General features: G+C 44.7%; 1 protein-coding gene across 1 annotated transcript; it reads right to left on the bottom strand.

The window, feature by feature from the left end:
* Positions 1 to 11,489: 11,489 nt before the first annotated feature.
* LOC123138848 (S-(+)-linalool synthase, chloroplastic-like) lies at positions 11,490 to 15,562 on the bottom strand. The gene is made up of 7 exons (XM_044558707.1): positions 15,387 to 15,562; positions 14,775 to 15,004; positions 14,171 to 14,543; positions 13,762 to 13,980; positions 12,766 to 12,904; positions 12,071 to 12,310; positions 11,490 to 11,909 (listed from the first exon to the last, which is right to left on the bottom strand). Exons 1-7 carry the CDS (start codon positions 15,560 to 15,562, stop codon positions 11,637 to 11,639), a joined length of 1,650 nt encoding a protein of 549 aa, XP_044414642.1. The 3' UTR covers positions 11,490 to 11,636.
* Between the last annotated feature and the right edge of the window lie 636 nt (positions 15,563 to 16,198).

The raw sequence follows: 16,198 nt of genomic DNA on the forward strand, positions 1-16,198 counted from the left end.
TAAGGGTGTTTAGGTCCTACCTGATACTGATGATCATGTGCTAAGAACAATTATGTAGGGTTGGGTTCGATGACTATGAGGATGATGATCGCATGACTTATTATTAATAACGATTAGAAGTTGTATGATGATGCATGATTAGTAGGATGAGTACTTGTTATTATATATGCTGATGTATGCGAGCATGCATGAGTTATTATATCAGCGGGTAAAATGAACATATATAGCAGCAGCATTGGTAAACCAAGGACGAAGATATAAGAGAGGACACTTCTCTCTATTAGCTAGCTAATATAACAACCTAAAAATAACCCCCCAAACCCTTAAAGCAACCACTTTTCCAAAAAAACATGGACTTTTGGTCCCGGTTGGTGCCATCAACCGGGACCAAAGGCCCCTTGACTGGGCTCGGCACACAGGGCCACGTGGAGGCACATTGGTCCCGGTTCGTGTTTGAACCGGGACTAATGGGTGGAGGTATTAGTAACGACCCATTAGTCCCGGTTCTTGAACCGGGACTAAAGGCCCTTACGAACCAGGACTATTAGGTGTTTTTCTACTAGTGGCCTCTGGGCAACCTCCTCTGTGATTTGCGCCTCCATCTTTCGGCACTCCTCCTCCTGGAGAAATGCTCGCTACTCCTGTTTCTCCTCCATCGTAATATGGTCGCCAGCAGGTCCTCCTCCTCGGCTTCCGCTCTACTATGTCGCTACGAGCTGTGCCTCCTCGCATTTTGTCAGAATCGTCTTCCGAGGATGAAAAATTGATAGGGATGACATCCGCCATGAAGACAGCCCACCACACTGCCCACAACAGGCGAGCCATGGCGATTATAGTGGCGGCATCCAAGGTTTTTAATTTCGTAAACAAAATATTTGGGGCTCACCCAAATATGCAAAATTTCAGGAAAACAAATAAAAAACAAAATTTATGATTTCAAATTTCATTGGATTTTAGCCTAATTTAAATTTATTTTGAATATGATTCAAAATTTTGGGATTAAAAATAGTTCAGACCATACCTTAATATGTTGGGGAACGTTGCAGAAAATTAAAATTTTTCCTACGGTTTCACCAAGATCCATCTATGAGTTCACCTAAGCAACGAGTCAAGGGAGAGAGTTTGCATCTACATACCACTTGTAGATCGCGTGCGGAAGCTTGCAAGGTGATGATGTAGTCATACTCGACGTGATTCGAATCACCGATGACCAAGTGCTGAACGGACAGCACCTCCGCGTTCAACACACGTACGGGACGGGAGACGTCTCCTCCTTCTTGATCCAGCAAGGGGAAGGAGAGGTTGAGGAAGACAGCTCCACCGGCAGCACGACGGCGTGGTGATGGTGGAGAGGCAGTACTCCGACAGGGCTTCGCCGAGCACACAATGGAGGAGGAGAGGTGTTGGGGTGGGGAGGGCTGCGCCTTGGAGGATGGTGCGGCTGCCCTCCCCTCACCCCTCTATTTATAGGGGCAAGGGATAAGGGGGCCGGCCCCCTAGAACCCATCTAGGGGGGTGCGGCGGCCAAGGGGAGAGGGGGAGAGGGTGGCTTGCCCCCCAAGTCAAGGGGGGCGCCCCCTCTAGGGTTCCCCCTCAACCCTAGGCGCATGGGCCCAAGGGAGGGGGGTGCGGCCAGCCCACCAGGGGCTGGCTCCCTGCCCCATGCAGCCCATGTGGCCCCCCGGGAGGGGTGGCCCCTCCCGGTGGACCCCCCGAACCCTTCCGGTGGCCCCGGTACAATACCGGTATGACCCCGAATCTTCCAGGTGTCCGTTTGACAACTTCCCATATATAAATCTTTACCTCCGGACCCTTCCGGATCTCCTCGTGACGTCCAGGATCCCATCCGGGACTCCGAACAACATTCGGTAGTCACATACTAGTCTTCCTAATAACCCTAGCGTCACCAAACCTTAAGTGTGTAGACCCTACGGGTTCGAGAGACATGCAGACATGACCGAGACGCTCTCAGGCCAATAACCAACAGCGGGATCTGGATACCCATGATGGCTCCCACATGCTCCTCGATGTTGTCATCGGATGAACCACTATGTCGAGGATTCGATCAAACCCTGTATACAATTCCCTTTGTCAATCGGTACGTTACTTGCCCGAGACTCGATCGTCGGTATCCCAATACCTTGTTCAGTCTCGTTACCGGCAAGTCACTTTACTCGTACCGCAATGCATGATCCCGTGTCCAACACCTTGGTCACATTGAGCTCATAATGATGATGCATTACCGAGTGGGCCCAGTGATACCTCTCCGTCATACGGAGTGACAAATCCCAGTCTCGATCCGTGTCAACCCAACAGCTACTTTCGGAGATACCTGTAATGCACCTTTATAGTCACCCAGTTACGTTGTGACGTTTGATACACCCAAGGCATTCTTACGGTATCCGGGAGTTACACGATCTCATGGTCTAAGGAAGAGATACTTGACATTGGCAAAGCTCTAGCAAAATGAACTACACGATCTTTTATGCTATGCTTAGGATTGGGTCTTGTCCATCACATCATTCTCCTAATGATGTGATCCCGTTATCAACGACATCCAATGTCCATAGTCAGGAAACCATGACTATCTGTTGATCACAATGAGCTGGTCAACTAGAGGCTCACCAGGGACATATTGTGGTCTAAGTATTCACACGTGTATTACGATTTCCGGATAATACAGTTATAGCATGAATAAAAGACATTTATCATGAACATTGAAATATAATAATACTTTTATTATTGCCTCTAGGGCATATTTCCAACAGTCTCCCACTTGCACTAGAGTCACCAATCTAGTTACATTGTGATGAATCGAACACCCATAGAGTTCTGGTGTTGATCATGTTTTGCACGCGAGAGAGGTTTAGTCAGCGGATCTGCGACATTCAGATCCGTGTGCACTTTGCAAATCTCTATGTCTCCATCTTGAACATTTTCACGGATGGAGTTGAAACGACGCTTGATGTGCCTGGTCTTCTTGTGAAATCTGGGCTCCTTGGCAAGGGCAATAGCTCCAGTGTTGTCACAGAAGAGTTTGATCGGCCCCGACGCATTGGGTATGACTCCTAGGTCGGTGATGAACTCCTTCACCCAAATCACTTCATGCGCTGCCTCCGAGGCTGCCATGTACTCCGCTTCACATGTAGATCCCGCCACGACGCTCTGCTTACAGCTGCACCAGCTTACTGCTCCACCATTCAACATATACACGTATCCGGTTTGTGACTTAGAGTCATCCAGATCTGAGTCGAAGCTAGCGTCGACGTAACCCTTTACGACGAGCTCTTCGTCTCCTCCATAAACGAGAAACATGTCCTTCGTCCTTTTCAGGTACTTCAGGATATTCTTGACCGCTGTCCAGTGTTCCTTGCCGGGATTACTTTGGTATCTTGCTACCAAACTTACGGCAAGGTTTACATCGGGTCTGGTACACAGCATGGCATACATAATAGATCCTATGGCTGAAGCATAGGGGATGACACTCATCTCTTCTTTATCTTTTGCCGTGGTCGGTGACTGAGCCGAGCTCAGTCTCACACCTTGTAACATAGGCAAGAACCCCTTCTTGGACTGATCCATTTTGAATTTCTTCAAAACCTTGTCAAGGTATGTGCTTTGTGAAAGACCTATGAGGCGTCTCGATCTATCTCTATAGATCTTGATGCCTAATATATAAGCAGCTTCTCCAAGGTCCTTCATTGAAAAACACTTATTCAATTAGGCCTTAATGCTGTCCAGAAATTCTATATTATTTCCCATCAAGAGTATGTCATCTACATATAATATGAGAAATGCTACAGAGCTCCCACTCACTTTCTTGTAAACACAGGCTTCTCCATAAGTCTGCATAAACCCAAACGCTTTGATCATCTCATCAAAGCGAATGTTCCAACTCCGAGATGCTTGCACCAGTCCATAAATGGATCGCTGGAGCTTGCACACTTTGTTAGCGTTCTTAGGATCGACAAAACCTTCCGGCTGCATCATATACAGCTCTTCCTTAAGATGCCCGTTAAGGAATGCCGTTTTGACGTCCATCTGCCATATCTCATAATCATAGTATGCGGCAATTGCTAACATGATTCGGACGGACTTTAGCTTCGCTACGGGAGAGAATGTCTCGTCGTAGTCAATCCCTTGAACTTGTCGATAACCCTTAGCGACAAGTCGAGCTTTATAGATGGTGACATTACCATCCGCGTCCGTCTTCTTCTTAAAGATCCATTTGTTTTCTATCGCTCGCCTATCATCGGGCAAGTCTGTCAAAGTCCATACTTTGTTTTCGTACATGGATTCTATCTCGGATTTCATGGCTTCAAGCCATTTGTTGGAAGCTGGGCCCGCCATCGCTTCTTCATAGTTCGAAGGTTCACCGTTGTCTAACAACATGATTTCCAGGACAGGGTTGCCGTACCACTCTGGTGCGGAACGTGTCCTTGTAGACCTACGAAGTTCAGCAGTAACTTGATCCGAAGTACCTTGATCATCATCATTGTTTTCCTCTTCAGTTGGAGTGGGCATCACAGGAACGGTTTCCTGCGCTGCGCCACTTTCCCGCTCAAGAGGCAGTACTTCATCGAGTTCTACTTTCCTCCCACTTACTTCTTTCGAGAGAAACTCTTTTTCCAGAAAGCATCCGTTCTTGGCAACAAAGATCTTGCCTTCGGATCTTAAGTAGAAGGTATACCCGACAGTTTCCTTAGGGTATCCTATGAAGACACATTTTTCCGACTTGGGTTCGAGCTTTTCAGGTTGAAGTTTCTTGACATAAGCATCGCATCCCCAAACTTTTAGAAACGACAGCTTAGGTTTCTTTCCAAACCATAATTCATACGGTGTCGTCTCAACGGATTTAGACGGTGCCCTATTTAAAGTGAATGTAGCTATCTCTAGAGCGTATCCCCAAAATGATATCGGTAAATCGGTAAGAGACATCATAGACCGCACCATATCCAATAGAGTGCGATTACGACGTTCGGACACACCGTTTTGTTGAGGTGTTCCAGGCGGCATGAGTTGTGAAACGATTCCACATTTCCTCAAGTGTGTGCCAAATTCGTGACTTAAATATTCTCCTCCACGATCTGATCGTAGGAACTTTATCTTTCGGTCACGTTGATTCTCCACCTCATTCTGAAATTCCTTGAACTTTTCAAAGGTCTCAGACTTGTGTTTCATTAAGTAGACATACCCATATCTACTTAAGTCATCAGTGAGAGTGAGAACATAACGATATCCTCCGCGAGCCTCAACACTCATTGGACCGCACACATCGGTATGTATGATTTCCAACAAGTTGGTTGCTCGCTCCATTGTTCCGGAGAATGGAGTCTTGGTCATCTTGCCCAAAAGGCATGGTTCGCATGTGTCAAATGATTCATAATCAAGAGACTCCAAAAGTCCATCGGCATGGAGCTTCTTCATGCGCTTGACACCAATGTGACCAAGGCGGCAGTGCCACAAGTATGTGGGATTATCGTTATCAACTTTAAATCTTTTGGCATCTACACTATGAACATGTATAATATTACGCTCGAGATTCATTAAGAATAAACCATTGACCATCGGAGCATGACCATAAAACATATCTCTCATATAAATCGAACAACCATTATTCTCAGACTTAAATGAGTAGCCATCTCGTATTAAACGAGATCCAGATACAATGTTCATGCTCAAACTTGGCACTAAATAACAATTATTAAGGTTCAAAACTAATCCCGTAGGTAAATGTAGAGGTAGCGTGCCGACGGCGATCACATCGACTCTGGAACCATTCCCGACGCGCATCGTCACATCGTCCTTCGCCAGTCTCCGTTTATTCCGCAGCTCCTGCTGTGAGTTACAAATATGAGCAACGGCACCGGTATCAAATACCCAGGAGTTACTACGAGTACTGGTAAGGTACACATCAATCACATGTATATCAAATATACCTTTGGTGTTGCCGGCCTTCTTATCCGCTAAGTATTTGGGGCAGTTCCGCTTCGAGTGACCCTTCCCCTTGCAATAAAAGCACTCAGTCTCAGGCTTGGGTCCATTCTTTGACTTCTTCCCGGTAACTGGCTTACCAGGCGCGGCAACATCTTTGCCGTCCTTCTTGAAGTTCTTCTTACCCTTGCCCTTCTTGAACTTAGTGGTCTTATTGACCATCAACACTTGATGTTCTTTCTTGATTTCAGCCTCTGCTGACTTCAGCATCGAGAACACTTCAGGAATGGTCTTTTCCATCCCCTGCATGTTGTAGTTCATCACAAAGCTCTTGTAGCTTGGTGGGAGCGACTGGAGGATTCTGTCAATGACCGCCTCATCTGGGAGGTTAATGTTCAGCTGGGTCATACGGTTGTGCAACCCAAACATCTTTAGGATGTGCTCACTGACAGAACTGTTTTCCTCCATCTTACAACTGTAGAACTTGTCGGAGACATCATATCTCTCGACCCGGGCATGAGCTTGAAAAACTAGTTTCAGCTCTTCGAACATCTCATATGCTCCGTGGTGCTCAAAACGCTTTTGGAGCCCCGGTTCTAAGCTGTAAAGCATGCCGCACTGAACGAGGGAGTAATCATCAGCGCGAGCTTGCCAAGCATTCATAATGTCTTGGTTCTCGGGGACGGGAGCGTCACCTAGCGGTCCTTCCAGGACATATCGTTTCCTGGCAGCTATGAGGATGATCCTCAGGTTCCGGACCCAGTCCGTATAGTTGCTGCCATCATCTTTCAGCTTGGTTTTCTCTAGGAACGCGTTGAAGTTCATGTTGACATTAGCGTTGGCCATTGATCTACAAGACATATTTGCAAAGGTTTTAGACTAAGTTCATGATAATAAAGTTCTAATCAAATTATGAACTCCCACTTAGATTAGACATCCCTCTAGTCATCTAAGTGTTACACGATCCGAGTCGACTAGCCCGTGTCCGATCATCACGTGAGACGGACTAGTCATCGTCGGTGAACATTCTCATGTTGATCGTATCTTCTATACGATTCGTGTTCGACCTTTCGGTCTCCGTGTTCCGAGGCCATGTCTGCACATGCTAGGCTCGTCAAGTTAACCCTAAGTGTTTTCGCTGTGTAAAACTGTCTTACACCCATTGTATGTGAACGTAAGAATCCATCACACCCGATCATCACGTGGTGCTTAGAAGCGACGAACTGTAGCAACGGTGCACAGTTAGGGGGGAACACTTCTTGAAATTTTGTAAGGGATCATCTTATTTACTACCGTCGTCCTAAGTAAACAAGATGCATAAACATAATAAACATCACATGCAATTATATGGTTGTGACATGATATGGCCAATATCATATAGCTCCATTGATCTTCATCTTCGGGGCTCCATGATCATCTTGTCACCGGCTTGACACCATGATCTCCATCATCATGATCTCCATCATCGTGTCTTCATGAAGTTGTCACGCCAACGACTACTTCTACTTCTATGACTAACGTTTAGCAATAAAGTAAAGTAGTTTACATGGCGTTGTTCAATGACACGCAGGTCATACAAAAAATAATGACAACTCCTATGGCTCCTGCCGGTTGTCATACTCATCGACATGCAAGTCGTGAATCCTATTACAAAGAACATGATCTCATACATCACAATTCATCATTCATCACAACTTCTGGCCATATCACATCACATGATCAATCGCTGCAAAAACAAGTTAGACGTCCTCTAATTGTTGTTGCATCTTTTACGTGGCTGCAATTGGGTTCTAGCAAGAACGTTTTCTTACCTACGATTCACCACACCGTGATTTTGTCAACTTCTATTTACCCTTCATAAGGGCCATGTTCATCGATTCCGCTCCAACTAAAGTGGGAGAGACAGACACCCGCCAGCCACCTTATGCAACTAGTGCATGTCAGTCGGTGGAACCGGTCTCACGTAAGCGTACGTGTAAGGTTGGTCCGGGCCGCTTCATCCCACAATACCGTTGAGCAAGAAAAGACTAGTAGAGGCAAGTAAGATGGCAAAATCCACGCCCACAACAAATTGTGTTCTACTCGTGCATTAGAGAACTACGCATAGACCTAGCTCATGATGCCACTGTTGGGGAACGTTGCAGAAAATTAAAATTTTTCCTACGGTTTCACCAAGATCCATCTATGAGTTCATCTAAGCAACGAGTCAAGGGAGAGAGTTTGCATCTACATACCACTTGTAGATCGCGTGCGGAAGCTTGCAAGGTGATGATGTAGTCGTACTCGACGTGATTCGAATCACCGATGACCAAGTGCTGAACGGACAGCACCTCCGCGTTCAACACACGTACGGGACGGGAGACGTCTCCTCCTTCTTGATCCAGCAAGGGGAAGGAGAGGTTGAGGAAGACAGCTCCACCGGCAGCACGACGGCGTGGTGATGGTGGAGAGGCAGTACTCCGACAGGGCTTCGCCGAGCACACAACGGAGGAGGAGAGGTGTTGGGGTGGGGAGGGTTGCGCCTTGGAGGATGGTGCGGCTGCCCTCCCCTCACCCCTCTATTTATAGGGGGAAGGGATAAGGGGGCCGGCCCCCTAGAACCCATCTAGGGGGGGTGCGGCGGCCAAGGGGAGAGGGGGGGAGGGTGGCTTGCCCCCCAAGTCAAGGGGGCGCCCCCTCTAGGGTTCCCCCTCAACCCTAGGCGCATGGGCCCAAGGGAGGGGGGTGCGGCCAGCCCACCAGGGGCTGGCTCCCTGCCCCATGCAACCCATGTGGCCCCCCAGGAGGGGTGGCCCCTCCCGGTGGACCCCCCGGAACCCTTCCGGTGGCCCCGGTACAATACCGGTATGACCCCGAATCTTCCCGGTGTCTGTTTGACAACTTCCCATATATAAATCTTTACCTCCGGACCCTTCCGGATCTCCTCGTGACGTCCAGGATCCCATCCGGGACTCCGAACAACATTCGGTAGTCACATACTAGTCTTCCTAATAACCCTAGCGTCACCGAACCTTAAGTGTGTAGACCCTACGGGTTCGGGAGACAAGCAGACATGACCGAGACGCTCTCAGGCCAATAACCAACAGCGGGATCTGGATACCCATGATGGCCCCCACATGCTCCTCGATGTTGTCATCGGATGAACCACTATGTCGAGGATTCGATCAAACCCTGTATACAATTCCCTTTGTCAATCGGTACGTTACTTGCCCGAGACTCGATCGTCGGTATCCCAATACCTTGTTCAGTCTCGTTACCGGCAAGTCACTTTACTCGTACCGCAATGCATGATCCCGTGTCCAACACCTTGGTCACATTGAGCTCATAATGATGATGCATTACCGAGTGGGCCCAGTGATACCTCTCCGTCATACGGAGTGACAAATCCTAGTCTCGATCCGTGTCAACCCAACAGCTACTTTCGGAGATACCTGTAATGCACCTTTATAGTCACCCAGTTACGTTGTGACGTTTGATACACCCAAGGCATTCTTACGGTATCCGGGAGTTACACGATCTCATGGTCTAAGGAAGAGATACTTGACATTGGCAAAGCTCTAGCAAAATGAACTACACGATCTTTTATGCTATGCTTAGGATTGGGTCTTGTCCATCACATCATTCTCCTAATGATGTGATCCCGTTATCAACGACATCCAATGTCCATAGTCAGGAAACCATGACTATCTGTTGATCACAATGAGCTGGTCAACTAGAGGCTCACCAGGGACATATTGTGGTCTAAGTATTCACACATGTATTACGATTTCTGGATAATACAGTTATAGCATGAATAAAAGACATTTATCATGAACATTGAAATATAATAATACTTTTATTATTGCCTCTAGGGCATATTTCCAACATAATATGCAAAAAAAATTAGAAATTTCAATGAAATTTCATTTAAATTATTAACCCTGGCAGTAACGACGGCGATTTGGGGCGTTGGCGCTGGCGAGCGGGGTGAAATGTGGGCACCGGGGAAGGGCTAGGGTTTGGGTAGGGCACTGGCCTGATTTTATAACCGGGGGAGGGGTCAATTGGACGGCTTGTCGCTGGTTGGGCTATTTTTCCAGTGAGTGAAGCCAAGAGGAGATTTAATGAGAGAATGGATGTACATTGTTACAAAAGGATAAATTTGAGGGTAAGAGCATCTCCAACAGGCGCCCAAAAAGAGCTCCGCGTATTAAAAAATCATTTTTTTGGGCACAGATCAGCTTTAGTAGAAGCTGTAGCGCTAAAAGTTTTTGGGCGTGCGCTGAAAAACGCTATTGTGTGCAGCATATTTTGGGCTCCGGATTGCGCGCACTTCACAATTTGCATTGTGTGCTTTTTGGGCGCGCGTTTTTGGGCGTCTGCTAAAGCATTGTTCATCCCGGCACATTAAAAAATGCTACAGTAGCGCGCTCTAACTTTTATTGGGCGCGAATTTTTTGTGCGGCCGTTGGAGATGCTCTAAGCTTCTCGAATTAAGCAGAAAAGGCATTTATTGGGTTACCCGAGCGGAACCATACAGGTCATCGTCGTCTCCACGTCCCCTCTCCCCCTGATTCTATTTTCATGGCTGAATTACAAGCAGCTGGCAGGTGCTTCCAAAGGAGATGGGCTTGGTGATGCCCATGATGCCATCTTTGCCAATGTTGGCGGCAAGCCCGCCATCCGTCATTGTGGACAATGAGGGTCATGATTCGCCTCTGTCATGTGTGCATCTGGAGACGCCTGAGTCCATTGTGTCAGTGGTACCTGTGGTTAATGATATTGAAGCGGTCGGTGTGTTTCCGCCTGGTCCTTTGAAGCCCAGCCAACCGCTTGCCTTTGTGGATCATGGAGTTTCTGACCCTTCGGTCACCTAGTCGTGGGTGACAGTTGGGCAGGTTTCTGTGCATGACAAGGTCAACGAGATTCTCTTCGAGTTGGAGATTCACAGCTTGCTCGCACGTTTGGAGAGGGCTAGCCCTGGATCTGGCAAGAAGATTGTGGAGGAGGCTGTCAAGAGCAAGAGCAAGAAGAGTAGCGCCACAGAAAAGGCGTCCGAAGCTGCTTGATGGTTGGTCATCAGTCTCTTAGGTTGTCCTTATGGCTTGGCTTATCTCCGTGGATTTGGTGGTACCTGTGGTCTTCGTTGAGGGCTTCTTTGCGATGCAGCAGTGTGGGGACTGGTGGTCGTTATGTGTTGGGTATGATTGTCGGGTCGATCATGTGCTTATGGGGTTGCATTCTCTGTGAGTAGTCCGCACGTGATCTGTTTGTATCGGTTTTCGCCCAGTTTTCCGTAAATTAACTGGGCAATTCTCTTCTGCTTAATTAATCGATGAGGCAAATCTTTCGCTTAAAAAAATAATAGAGAGCATTGCTAGAACTAAATGTAAACCCTCTCAAGCACCAGAACTATCTGCATATCGTCAGAATGTTGCACAAGCCAACAATCTTTTCATACATTCACAATTTCATACACAAAGTATTTCGCAACGTCCAGTGCCTATAATTCATATGCATCTCATCATACATTTTAATACTGCATGGAGTTGTAGGTTGTTCCCCATTTTTTTCCATGTATGTTTATCATCTTATCACGTGAAACACATATGCGAATTGTGCAGGATGTTAGTCAACATCCTACGTGACGACCCTACCAAAAACTAATGCACTACATTTATAAGATTTATATGCAATATAATGTGATAGAATGCATGATTGATTTAGAAGAGCAACATCCTTGTATAATCCTCAAGGACAGGGAGCTCCTGCTCGTTGTTGTAGCCATACACGACGCGGACCATCCTCGCAAAGTTTAGTGATGCTGTGGTGAAGCTATGCGATAGTGTTGATTTTGTCCGTGAGAAGCATTCCCTGTTCAGACCCTCCCATTCACTCCTGATCATCTCAAGCATGTGCTTCTCTGCGTCACCACGAGGATTTTCTCTTTGGTACAACTCTTTGTATGATCCATCTAGCCCATTTTGCGATTCATCCTGCATGAGACGAAGAACGAATATGTTAGATCATGCCTTATTTGGTCAATATTGACGTGGATGTTGACCCACCATGCTATGAACCTGAATGAATTTATCTAAAATTATTGTTAGTGCTAATCCTAAGTTCTTATGTGATCAAGTTCTTGGTGTGTTCAGACCTTTGCACTGCCCATGTCATCCCAGAGCCTCATGATCTTTGGAGGGCAGGAGATGATCCGATGGATGTCGTCATTGTTGCACTCGGGTAATTCATGCCCCAACATGAATAAAAGATGCATGAATACAAGTGGAGCTCCTGAAGTGACAATCCCGTTTCCTAGATAGTCCTCGGATGTAGGGATCTGATTAGTAGATAACCATTTTCCCTCGATCATGAATCCATCAAACAAAGTTGCCCACTGTAAGAAGGAAAAAGGCACGCAGGTCGGATTAATTTTTCCACTGTTATTTTACTTTCTATTATTTTTGTAAATACAACTAGGTAATTGCGTGAGTGTTCTAACAGGGGCACATATATTTTGTATGTAATCATCGTGATTTACATGCCATTTTAGTGTTGGTGCAACGACATACCAAAAAGAAACTTTAGCTGACAACTGAATCAATACTTATTACTTATTGGCTTACCAAAGAAAATAATGTGATTTTGTATGATAAGCCAATAAAACATGGGATAGTTAAGACGGTTCAATGAAATTTGGTTGGAAGATTCAGTAAACAGGGAACGGAGGAGGTGGTGCGGGGATGGAGATGATGGACGGAATATGGGAACATCGGTGGTACTGTTGTTATATTTAGTTTCTTAGGTAAAATCAAATTAAAGAGAAATGAATAACCATTCTAGTAGACATACTGCTTTCTTGAGATGATTGATACGGCTCGATCCATGCTCTTTTCTGACCATATCGGCGACATCACTTGTGATAGTGTAAAGAGCCTTGTAACATGATATCATGTAGCTTGGGAGTGAATCAACAGCTGCAAGATCCCACCTGTGAATAATGTGCAATTTTTGTGTGAAACTTTGATAAAAAAATATTTTTATAGTATATGGTCTTAAGCTTAAGTAATCATTGAGTTTTTATTCCATTAGCAAAGTAGATGCCATTTTGGACCTAAATAATGTCTAGTATGAAATATTTTTGCTTTTTGCTTGAATGTAGAATAAATAATTAGAAAACTATTAATACTTTAAAATATTTCTCATAAAGACACAATGTTGATTTCAAACAAATATTAAAACATCAGCATATATATATATATATATATATATATATATATATATATATATATATGACAAATTTTTCCTACTACCGGGTGTAGTTACTCCCACTTTTGTTTAATACGTTTTAGATAGTATCTATCATATTGGAGCATATCTATGTGTAGTATGTAGTATATCAACATGTTTTGATAGTATATATACTACTTTTTAGCTAGTATGTATTATATTTTGAGCATACTCTTTTTTACGTACAAATATATACGTATTTCACAAATATGATAAAAACATAAGCTCACATGCAATTTTTTCACAAAACTCGCTTTGGAGTATCTTATATATAGTATATGAACATGCTAAAAATGATAAATTGGTATATATACTACCACAGGGTAGTATATGAGAAATGGGTGTAACTACACCCGGTAGTAGGTTGCATTTTCCCTATATATATATATATATATATATATATATATATATATATATATATATATATATAATGTCAAAGTTAAAGAAGTATGAATATCAGACTGGACATATTTAATACATCATTTCCTTGCAAAAAAGGCAACTATATTGCTTCCTAATCGTATTACCCTTATATAGTATGGAAACAACAATGCTCACATTTTGATCGCCTCAGTAAAGAGGGAAAGCTCCTCTTGTGTGGCGACAAGATCAAAGATGTCATCCACAATGTAGACCGTGGATATGATCTGTGTGATCTCAATCCGATATCTAGAGAAAGAGAAACCCTCGATGACGGTCATGGAGCACATGTACCATTTAAGAACTTGGTCCCTTGCAGACGGAATTTCTTGAGCCAATCCTAGATCCATCCACCATCTGTGTGAAAAGGAATTTTCATATACTTAAAACCACCACTCTTTTAATTGTGGGGTACATGAGTAATCAAAAATGTTAATTTATCAAATTTGGCCAAGAGTCCTAGCATTTCCCTCTTATCATAAGATTGCGCATATTTTCCACTTTACAAAATTAATCATTGAGAGCTAGTATTTTATTATATTTATACCTCTTAACCTTTTGCATTTCTCTCTGATGCTGCAACTTCTTAATCATAAACTCTGCAAGAGCCAAATTCTCAATTGCCATGTTCCTAGTGTGCATGCTCTGTAGATAACTCAGATGGTGCCTTGCCTTGTATTGCATCAGACTCACATGATAGGGATGGTCTAGTGACCGTCTTACATATCTTGCAAGGTTTGGCTCCAGATACTTAATTGCAAATCTAAGTTGCTTGCTTGAGAATTCATTTGCCTTGTAGAGTGATGATTCTCCTACGTTGAGGTGCGACATGTCGTGCAAGCTGAGCAACCCTCTAATGTCTTTGCTGAGCCCAAGGTTGAATTCACCATTATCATTTCTGAACTTCTGAAGAACATCATCTGCCAATTCATTGAGAAGGGGTCTTAGGCAAATGTCATAAATAATGAGTACAATACATCTTGAGGGAGGTGCTTATATAGTCCACAAGGAAACATTAAACCTTAGTTTAGACCTGGCTACTCTCTAAGATACTTTTCTAGCAAAGTTATCGCGTTCATTTCATAGACACTCAAGATTCCCAAACTTGTTTATGTATCTGTCTCGAGATGCTAAACTTGTATTTTACTGACCTGCCGAAACATAATATCCAGCTTCTCGCGTCAGCCTCAAGGAAAGGGTTGCATCAAGCAGATCATCACTATGGATGAGATCTGCACACGAGTCTATGATGGTGTTGATATCATCTTGGAAATAGTGGTCGATGCACAGGCGCTTGAGGTGATCAACAGTGGTCAATAAGCCTCGTCGACTCGTCGGATGGTGATGCAGCAATGCTTGAACATTCGTTACACTTTCTTGGTGTGTTGCACAGAGACCTCAAACTTCTTCAAAAGAATACAAAGTTTACAGAACTTTGACTATTAATATAGGGTTTTGGGTGATAGCACTTACAATATTTAGATTTACCATTAAAAATACTTTCATAATAGTGTTTGTTTATATATTTTATAAACATATTTCAAATATTAATGGGATAATCTGGTTCGTAGTTCCTCCTAGGACCAAGTCGTTTCTTTCCTTTTGGTGGAAGGTGACGTTTATGAGTTATGATGACAGGCTCTATGCTCAACATTATATAGCTCTGATAGGTTTGAACTCGATCCCTTGTGTAATAATTAGAAAAAGGACATAAATATGCATGCCAATTGCATATACGGTCGATAACCATATATTATACCTGGAAGTCAAAATCATCGGACAGCTCATGTGACGCAGGCTCTCGCCCCGGACATACCACCGTTGATGGGCGGAAGAAGGCATGGTTGCGTCCGCTCCAGCCACCATTTCGGGCCACAGGTGAAGCCGAATGGTGCAGTGGCTGAACGGAGAAGGAGAAGAAGACATGCGCAGCAGCCATCGGTTGGTTAATTAATGGGGGCTGACTGGGTTAGTATGGTGTGTTACAGATCGACTAACTAGGTTAACTGGCAAAGTGTGGCCTGGGTGATATGAGATGAGCAAGTAGCTGTTGGTGCTGCTGCTGCTATGTCTTCGGATATGAGCTAGCAATGCAGGCGTGCCCTCTGGATTTATAGGGAGGTTGCAGGCTTGCAGCTGCCTCGATCCATTCTCCACCGAGCGAGTGGTGTTTGAAGTTGGACAATGCATGTGCCCCAAGTGAGCTATGTGGAAAATTCACTAAGCGTGAACGATTTTAGGGTACGTCATGCTTGATCAGTTAGTTAGTCGTTGTTAGAAGGGAGAGAGAGATTTGGTGGAATGTTCGATATATTGCTTGAGCCTCGTGGGCATATATATATAGGAGTACATGATCTACTTGAAGTACAAGGCAAGCCAGAATATTTCCTAGTCTAACCTATGTTTCCTAATACAATCACGTTACTCAACATCCCCCCGCAGTCACAACGGTAGCGACGCAGACGGTGAGACTGGAGAATAATCCAAAGGCAAGCCGACGGACACTCCTCCACAGTCGTAACGGTCGATGCATCGCGGAGTCGTGGCTGGAGAGGAAACCAACGAGGTTTCTCAA

Source organism: Triticum aestivum, chromosome 6B (genome assembly GCF_018294505.1).
Source record: "Triticum aestivum cultivar Chinese Spring chromosome 6B, IWGSC CS RefSeq v2.1, whole genome shotgun sequence".
Classification (NCBI taxonomy): Eukaryota; Viridiplantae; Streptophyta; class Magnoliopsida; order Poales; family Poaceae; genus Triticum; species Triticum aestivum.